The 10318-nt window shown below is 28.9% G+C and overlaps 1 protein-coding gene across 2 annotated transcripts; it reads right to left on the bottom strand.

The window, feature by feature from the left end:
- Positions 1-3967: 3967 nt before the first annotated feature.
- On the bottom strand, positions 3968-8727 carry LOC112742575 (probable protein phosphatase 2C 48). 2 transcript variants are annotated; one of them, XM_072216761.1, is made up of 5 exons: positions 8447-8727; positions 7840-8207; positions 6647-7014; positions 5041-5277; positions 3968-4404 (listed from the first exon to the last, which is right to left on the bottom strand). In XM_072216761.1, exons 2-5 carry the CDS (start codon positions 8144-8146, stop codon positions 4195-4197), a joined length of 1122 nt encoding a protein of 373 aa, XP_072072862.1. In that variant the 5' UTR covers positions 8147-8207; positions 8447-8727; the 3' UTR covers positions 3968-4194. The 2 variants fall into 2 exon arrangements, with proteins under 2 accessions (XP_072072862.1, XP_072072863.1); XM_072216762.1 differs by having other exon boundaries at positions 8388-8604.
- Positions 8728-10318: the final 1591 nt, after the last annotated feature.

Raw genomic sequence — 10318 nt, 5'->3', positions numbered from 1 at the left:
AATTTTCATATTTTGAGTCATTTTTGTGTTTTTCTCTCTTATCATTAAAAATTCAAAAAAAAATCAAAAAATATATTTTCCTTGTTTTACTCTTAAATTTCGAAATCTTTGGGTTGACTTAGTCAAAAATTTTTAAAATAAGTTGTTACTGTTAGTCAAGTCAAGATTTCAATTTTAAAAATCTTATCTTTTCGAAATCTTTTTCAAAATCAAATCTTTTCTTTTTTTTATATTTTCAAAAATATTTTTTTAAAAATTGTTTTTCAAAATCTTTTTCTTATCTTTACTTCATAATTTTCAAAACTTTACTAACAATTAATGTGATTGATTCAAAAATTTCAAGTTTGTTACTTTCTTGTTAAGAAAGGTTCAATCTTTAAATTCTAGAATCATATCTTTTAGTTTCTTGTTAGTCAAGTAATTAATTTTAATTTTAAAAATCAAATCTTTTCCAAAATATCTTTTTTAATCATATCTTCTCAATCATATCTTTTTCAAACCATATCTTTTTTCGAAATTGATTTCAAAAATCTTTTCTAACTTCCTATCTTTTCAAAATTGAATTTCAAATCTTTTTCAACTAACTAATTGACTTTTTGTTTGTTTTACTATTTCTTATCTTTTTCAAAACCACCTAACTACTTTCCTCTCTCTAATTTTCAAAAATTACTCACTCTTTTTCAAAATTCTTTTAATTAACTAATTGTTTCAATTTTTAATTTTAATTTTATTTCTTCTCTTAATTTTCAAAAATCACTAACTATTTTTCAAAAATAATTTTCGAAATTCTCTCCCTCTCATCTCTTTCTATTTATTTATTCATTTACTAACACTTCTCTTCATCTAAAAATTTGAACCCTCTCTTCTCCTCTATGTTCGAATCTTTCTCACCCTTCTTCTATTCTTTTCTTCTTCTACTCACATAAAGGAATCTCTATACTGTGACATAGAGGATTCCTCTTTCATTTCTGTTCTCTTCTTTTTCATATGAGCAGGAGCAAAGACAAGGACATTCTTGTTGAAGCAGATCCTGAACCTGAAAGGACTCTGAAGAAGAAGCTAAGAGAAGTTAAAGCACAACAATCCAGAGAAAACCTTACAGAGAATCTCAAAAAAGAAAGAGATATGGCCGAACCCAATAACAATGGTGGAGGCACAAGGAGGATGCTTGGTGATTATACTACACCTACTTCCAATTTTTACGGAAGAAGACACTCAATCCCTGCCATTGGAGCAAACAATTTTGAGCTGAAGCCTCAACTAATTGCTCTAATACAACAGAACTGCAAGTTCCATAGACTTCCATCTGAAGATCCCTATCAGTTTTTAACTGAGTTCTTGCAGATCTGTGATACTGCTAAGACTAATGGAGTAAATCCTGAAGTCTACAGGCTCATGCTTTTCCCCTTTGCTGTAAGAGACAGAGCTAGAACATGGTTGGACTCACAACCTAAAGATAGCCTGGACTCTTGGGATAAGTTGCATTATTATAGCTCACGTACGCATGCAGTACCTCGCGTATGCGAGATGTCCAACCCGAATGGTTTGGTCGCGTCGCGTGCACTGTGTTGCGTACGGGACCCATACCAAACTTAGAAAATTTTTTAAGTTGCAGAATTCAGTTTTAAACACCAAATTTTAAACGTTCATAACTTCCTCTACAAAAAACCATTTTCCTCAAACTTTATATCAGTTTGAAGATCTCAAAACAACCTTTAATTTAAAACTAAGTTTATTTAATTTCAAGTTTCGAGGCTCAAGTTCTGATCCGTCAAAGTTCACCAAAAACTGACTTTTATAAAAAATAACTAGGTTCTCAAATTTCCAAAATTCAGAACCAATACCAAATATCCTACAACCAAAACAGTTCCAATAAACCTAAATGATGTTTATATCCCTTCCAATTCACTCCACAATCTATCAACATGCAATTTCACCAATTTCATCCAAAAATTCTCATTTACTTTCCTCCAATTCACAATTAATCCACACAAGGCATTATTTCACCATTTTCAATATTTATTAATATTAATAACCTTCACAACCATTATCAACACTCAAAATTATCAATTTTAACCTCTATTTCAGCAATCAATAATAACATCAAAGTTCAACACCATAATTCATCAAAATTAACAACACCATCATACATGATCAAATTCAACAATTTCCAACAATCAAATCAATCATATCCTAAAGTCTACTAGCTTAAGTGTCCAGAAAAATTATATATTACATAGAAAAAACCAAAAACATACCTTAGTCGATTTCCAATATGTGCTATACACCAAGTTTGAGCTCAAACAAGCTTTCAACCACCAACAAATCACCAATCTCACATTGAAAGCTCCAATTCACTCCAACAAGTGCAAGAACTCAACTAAAATCATACCAATTACCACCAATCATCCTAGAGTTACGAAGATCACAATTCACAAAGGTAAAGAGTTTTCATACCTTTTTCGATGGTGTTTGGGGTACAAACCACCAATAGCCCAATCTTAGATATCACCTAATCAATTAAAACACAAAAACTCACTCAAAACCAACACCCACATTTTCGAATTTCTTAGAGCTGCAGAAAGGAGAGAAAATTTTGAAATCTTACCAATACAAGTTAGATGAAATTAACAGCCTCGGCAAGAGTTTCGCATAGCTGCAAACGACACGCGAATCGGAAGACCGTAGTTCGAGATATGGCCACCGAAAGTTAGTGGTGAAAAGCTCATTAAGTGTGCTTTTATATGTTGGGCTTAGGCCCAACTTGGACCCAATCCAATCCATTAGCGTTTTTGGCCCATTTGCCCCAATTTCGGGCCAAACCTTTAAAATTAGCATCTGATTTTCAATTCTAATTATTTTCTTAAGCTTTTCTATTGTTTTTATCATTTTCATACAGTATCGGACAGATTTAAACTGGTACTGCCGGTTAATTTACTGGTTCGCGTTTTTACACAGTTTTTGGCAGAAAATTGCATTTTTCAACTCAAAAAAATCTACTGAGTCCAAAAATCATATTTAAATTTTTTAATTATCATTCTAAGTTTTTGAATCCTATTTTGGGCAATTAATTCTATTAATTAAGCGGTTAATTAGTCGCGGTTCTTACATTCTCCCCATCAAATAAGAAATTGTCCTCAAAATTTAGTGATTACTTGAGAATAGTTCGGGATAATCCTTCCACATCTCGGACTCCAACTCCCAAGTATGCTCTTCCACTTCTGCCCTCTTCTAAGCAACTTTGACCAACTGAACTTCTTTCCCGCGTAACTTCTTCACACTAGTGTTATCAATTCACACCGGTGTTACTTGAAAAGTTAAATTCTCCTACAGCTCAACCGACTCAGACTCTAACACATGAGTCTCATCCGACGTGTACTTACAGAGTTGTGACACATGGAATACATCATGTAAGTTAGACAAACGCGAGGGCAAAACTACTTGATATGCCATCTACCCGAATCATCTAAAAATCTATTATTCATTAATTAATAATGTTTTATATTCTATTATGCATGATAATATTCTATTATGGCATCCAAATGTCATTTTATAACAAATATAAAGATTAATGATAAGAGAAAATCAATAATATGAGATAAACAAGAAATTGAAATTAAAAGATTATTGTCGCTACGGTAGAAAGATGCCAAATTTTAACTTTTGCTGAAGAGGATGATCTAATTTGTATTGATATTGGATAATGATGAATGATAATTATAAGTTTGTAGAGCATAAAACTTTGATTTGCTTTTAATTTATGAATTATGATTTTTTATTTTTATGTAACTTTTGATACACGTACAGAAATTAAACTTTTTGATACAAGATATGTATCTTGATTGCATTGTTCTATTTTTTTTTTTTTTTGCATATTTTCAATTTTTAAACTCTCTTTAACTTCTTAAATTATTATGACAACATCTAGAATATATCAGAATTACACTAAAAAAAATATGGTAACAAATGCTCAAAATGGAGATATATGTATTAATATACAAAGCATATATGTTTCATAGCTAATTGATAGATACATGTTCAACGTTAATTAATCATCATAAACTAGTGAGAGCACACAAATTTCAGAATCAGATCATTGCAAACCTTAAATATTATACTCTTGGTTATATAGTGAAGATTGGTTCACTTTAATCTCTACAAGTAACAAGTTATTATATATAAAATTTTGTTTGATTAAAATTCGCCTCCCTTGATTGAAAGAGGAGAACCTAATAGAGAGCTTGTATCAATAAGTTTGGGATTGAGAAACACAACAATCACGGTTATGTCATCATGAAAATGTCTCCTTACTCCTTGTTCAATCTTTTGGAGGTCTGCAAATCTCATTTCTCTCTTCTTTGCTGCTTCTCTTAGTGCAGCTTTCACTAGTCTTCTTGCAATTCCCTATAACAATGAAAATGCTTACAATTGGTTTAGAATAATTTGCTTATAAAAAGACTGAGTGACCTACCAATTAGGACATAGATAGTAAAAGACTTGAAAAATATTTTATAAGACCATAGATATGAGTTTCTTCTATCTTTGTGAGGACTTTTTGATGAGTGATAAATAAGTATTATTTAAACTTTTTTAAAAAATATAATCTAAAATGAAAAAATTAATAAAATGAGACATTAATTCTTTTTAAATTTGTAATTTTCATAACATGCGAGCCCTAGTAATTTGATATAGTAATGATTAAACTTTAATTTTCTTACTTTAATAACATTCTCATTTTAGAGGAGTTTATTCCAAACTTTTTATATCAGAAAAAAAAAAGAACAAAAAATAGCTTAGTATTCCAAACTCCAGACCGAATTCGGAAAAACATGACTTTTTTTAGTACCTGAACTTGTGACATCAAACTCACAAAGCAACAAAAATACCATATGCACAATTATCATAAAAGATAAATAAGCCTTCTTATCCTACAAAGTAGAGTTGATATATCATTTAAAGGATATCAATTTGCCATTTATGCAATGAATAAAAAAAATATAACCAAAAATGGAAAGTAAACAAATTTAAATGGGACATTACATTAGGTGGGTTGTTGCTGACTATGCTAACAGCTTCTTGGTTGCCAAGGTGCTCCCATAAACCATCAGAAGCAAATATGAGGAATTGGTCATCAGGGTGGAGTTTGTGCACCGATATTGATGGCTCACAACTAAGAATTGGCTTGAAGAATGTCTCAGCTAGTCTGTACTTAGATGGCAGAGGATCTCTATTGAACTCTGCTCTCTTCAGATATGCATCACCAATGGATCTTGAAACCTGCAATACCATGCAAGTTATTATCTCAGCATTGGATTTAAAAATGAGTAATGTTATCATCAGCATATATTATCATTTTTAGCAAGTATTTAGTCAATAACAATTTATACTTATATTTATATATGTTAGACACACAAAAAATATATAATTTATATTTATATTTATTAAAATTTTATACACATAAATTGATATAATTTATATTTACATTTTTAAAATTTATATGTATAAATTAATAAAATTTATTTATTAAAAATAATTTAATATTTATAATAATTAAAATAAAAAATACTAAAAATTGATAGTCCAAAAAATTTCTCTTTAAAAATGGCTAGCATGTTCTGCTTATTTGGTAAAAGATTATTCATGAATACTATACGCAAGTAATACTTGCAGTAATCAATGGTTGTGACTGAATATATGTAACCCATATAATAGGAACACACTTTCATAATATTTCAAATAGAAAAAGTATAGATAGACAATAATATTATTGAATAATGTGAATAATATAATTAAAAAAGTAAATTAATTTTAAATTTAATTAGTGATATGAGTAATTAATATCTAATAATAATCAAATTTAAAGTTTGTTATTCATATTGTTTAAAAAAGTCATTAGTTATCTAACATAACATTCTATAATATTATTAGTATTAGGACTACCATTAAGAATAATTTTGTCAATTAATAATAAAGAGAATGTTCCTACTTATATAAAATGAGTGATTGCTATAGTACTTAATTTGAGAAAAAAGACTAAAAATGTATTTAATTTAAAAATAATAAAAATAAATAATAAATATTTAAAATTTATTATAAAAGATAAACTAAATAAAAATTAAATATTAAGCGATAAATACCGTAAAATTGGGCATATAAAATGTTCATTTATTATCTTTCTAATTAAAAAGAAAAATAGTAGTAGCAATTTAGATTAGAATCTTATTAGATAATCCACCAAGTTATGATAAAATCTAGCTTAATTCCTTTTTCTCTTACTTGGTAGGATGTAACAAGCAAGTTTTAACGTATATGCAATCTTACCATCACAGATGAAAACGCTATTTTCAGCAACTTTATCGTTGTGCTCGAGATTCACCTTCTAATTCTCAAAAGCTAGCTAGAGAGTAAGAAACTAAAATCTTGGTGACAAAAACCAACACATACATGATCATCATCGACTAAATTCCTTTTGGTAAATACTAAAATTACCAAATGATTTTTTTAAATAAAAATATATAAAATCGAAGTGATTTTTAATATATTTATTATGTATTTATTAAAACAAAATATTTAAATTTTTTTACTAAAAATAATAATCTTGATCCGTGAACTTAAAATCACAGGTTAGCTAAACAATTTTTTTTACCTGTATGAGTCCTTTTACACGCCAAACATTGTGTCTCATAACCACAATCTGTGAATCAAAGGGGTGCTTTGAACGAAGTTCATCTCTAACAGTTTCTTGATTAACATTATGTTCGACGGATAATTGAACAGCAGATGCTTCTCTTGTTTGTCTCTCTAATCTACCTAGCACCGCCCTCGAGTCGCCGGAGTTTGCGATGTAAAGCATGCCGTTGCAGATTATTCCAACCAAGCAACAACTTCCTGTGGATGCAATCTCCGGCTTACTTAGCCATTGTTTCTTAACTCGAGACAAAAAACCATCCTCTGTTGCTGAGAATGCTTTTTTTATAACGGTTTCTGATATGCTTTGATTTTCAGCTGCAAACCCTGTGGGACGATATATCACAAAAGAATAATGGATCAGCTTATTTTTTAAGTTTTCAAATCGCTTGTAATAAAAACCTTCCACAATTAAATACCAAAATTTTTTTTTAAGGATTATTTCTTATTAATCATTATTGTATAGTTACCAAAGTGCTATTAAATATCAAGAATGTTAGGATAACGAAAAATTAAAGATAAAAAATATTACATGGACATAAAATTAACTATTAAATTAATTACTGTATATTTGTATATAAATACATATAATTTAACTCATTTTTAATATATACTTTATATAAATATCTCTGATTTAATAGCTAATTTTTTTTTATGTACAAGTCCAATTGATTAAATTTGATTAAAGATAGAGACACCACGCCCAAAATTATTATGGATTCTATTCTTATTAGAAAACCCAAGTTGAAAGAGTCAATTATTTGTAAACAATTACTAGCTTGCTTCCCTAATAATAAGGGAGTGCTCTAGCTCGTGCTTGAAGCTCCCACAATTTTGAAGACTTTAAAATTAAATATACTGAGAGACAAAAAATTTTCCCTTTTGCTTAGTGTTTACAATGAACGTCATGATATATTTTGGAAAGCATTTAGAGTGTGTAAAAACTACATGTTTGTTGAAAACCAGGGTTATGGAAGATATAAGTTGCCTATGCTCTATTAATTAAGTACTTAATTTCATTTCAAGATCTGCGAAATTTCATTCAGGCGATCGCGGGATTAGGATAAACGTAAAGTTTAATTGAATTTATCGGACGTTAATAATTTATAATAACAATAAAAGGATGAGAGCATCAAGATCACCGGAGCATACTCTTGAGATTAGAGAAAAGATTGTCACTAACAAACTGTGAGGCTTCATTTCCACCATGACCATCATATACACCTATGAAGGTTCCATGAGGACCCAAATGGTGGTTGGAACTCAAAGGTCCAGATTCAACTTGGCTTCTATCTTCCAATGAGTTATTTGCTTGAATCACAGCCATTGAGAATTCACCATGAAGATGGTACCCCAAATCTTTGTACCACAACAACCCATCAACTCTCCCACTACTACTCCCACCGCCGTCTCCATTATCTTCGCCTTCCACCAATGGTTTCCAGCATGATTTAACCATCTTTTTGGATACTCCTTGGTTTTGCTTTAGAGCAAAATCTCAGTTCTTCAAGTTATATAGCCTGCAGAAGAAGACAATATTAGAAAAAATACAAATTTGAGACAAAGACTTAATAGAAGCGTATGTATGTATGTATGTTATGGGCTAAAATGACTTAAACTAAATGATGAAAGAGACAAAATATATTAGTTTCTCATGCAAAGTTAGGGGAATATTATGGGAGCATGCTGGTTCTTTGGACCTTGAATGGGGTTCGGAATTTAAAGAAAGTTGTTTCTTATTTCAGATACAAGACTTAGCTGTAAAAAGAAGTTAAATGTTGAATATGGCAGACTTTGGTCTCATATCAGAGGGACCAAAGGGAAACCATGGATAAGAGAAAGATTTGGAGCTTTATGGCGGATGATATCTTCTCTGTGCTATGTCTGATGGATATGAGATCTGATTAATTAAAGATCAAAAGAAAAGAGATGGGGGGAGATATATAAACTACATAACTTCATGAACAAAAAAAAAAAATTTAATTATTTTACTAAATTTTTAATTAGATTTTTATATTTTTTTCTTTTTCAGTTAAGTTCTTATATCATATCTGATTTTGTAATTAAATTCTCACCATAACAAAAATGTTAGAATTAATAGAATATTCCATCAAACAAAATAAATGTCTTACACTTGACTGAATATTTTATATAATTTAACAGAATATTCTGTTAGTTCTAATGTTTTTGTTATTATAAAAATTTAATTACAAAATCTAATATAATACATGGATTTAATTAAAAAATATATATAAAAATTTAATTAAAAATTTAATAAAATAATAAAGATTCACAGAGTAATTAAAAAAAAAAATAAACTACATAACTTGTTTTATTCCTTCCATTTGTGTCTTTTGTTTAAATATATAGGTGGTTATTAGTTAATGTAATTTTCTGTCAAAGTAAACAATTACTCTCTTGGTGAGATTATAGTCTAAACCTAAGGTAGCGTTTGTTTTCGGGTACTGAGACTGAGACTGAGAGACTGAGACTCAGTATCGTGTTTGTTAGTTCAGAGACTGGTACTAAAATTTCTGTCTCTGTCTCCAAAATTTCAGTATTTCAGTACTTCCAAAAAGTAGGGACACAGGGGACAGAAATTTTTAGAGATGAAGACTGAAACTTTAATAACATTTTATACCTAAAATACTTTTATTTCAATTAATTAATTCCAATTTTACCCTTTATGCAAATTAAATTAGAGTTTCATTCTTGTTTCAATTCCTGTCTCCCATTTTGCACCAAACAGAATACTGAAATTTGTTTCAATCCCTGTCTCTTAGTCTCTGTCTCTCAGTCTCAGTCTTTCTGTCTTTGTCTCTCCACCAAACGCTACCTAATAGAACAAAAATTAATTTGCTGTGGACCTTAATTTTATTTAAATATTTATTATTGGATAATGGATTGTTGCATAATAAAATCTACGTTGTTCAAAAGATTAACTTAGATTACGAAAAAGGAAAAAAAAAGGAAAAGAAACAATGTATTTTGTGGTCAAGTTGGTTACTAAAGGAAAAGGGTGTTGAATTTCATGGCTGAGATTGTGAGTTCCATCACCTTTTTCAAGCAATAATCCTCAGTCATGGGGCAACTTGATTTGCATGTACAGTTTCCGTGATAATTCAAGACTTTACTAGATTTTGAGCGTGTGACCGACAAGTGTTTAATTAATTTCCGACCATATGCATTTGACCTGATATTAGAAAATGGGAATCTTTTATTTATAAATAAAATAAATATTTTGTTTATTAATATGCGTATTACCGAGTGTCTTTAAATTTTTACAGTCATTATTCATCACTACAATATTTTTTTGTATAAAATAATCCTTATTCAAAATAATATTTAACAGAACAATATTTTTTTGTATAAAATAATCCTTATTCAAAATAATATTTAACAGAAGTTATGTTAGTTAGATAAAAATAATATCTTTTACGAATTGTGTTTGAGTAAGATAAAGATAATAAAATTTGTTATCATCTATAAAAATAATTGTTTTTGATATCTAAAATAATATTTATAAAATATTATAAAATAAAAATTTTAAGACAATATTTTTAAATAAAAATATAATATTTTGTAAGAATTATCAAAAAATTAAACAAATAACATTTATAAAAAATTATCT

This window comes from Arachis hypogaea, chromosome 2 (genome assembly GCF_003086295.3).
Source record: "Arachis hypogaea cultivar Tifrunner chromosome 2, arahy.Tifrunner.gnm2.J5K5, whole genome shotgun sequence".
NCBI lineage: Eukaryota > Viridiplantae > Streptophyta > Magnoliopsida > Fabales > Fabaceae > Arachis > Arachis hypogaea.
Note: the sequence above shows the minus strand (reverse complement) of the source record. Positions and strands in the feature narration are given on the sequence as shown.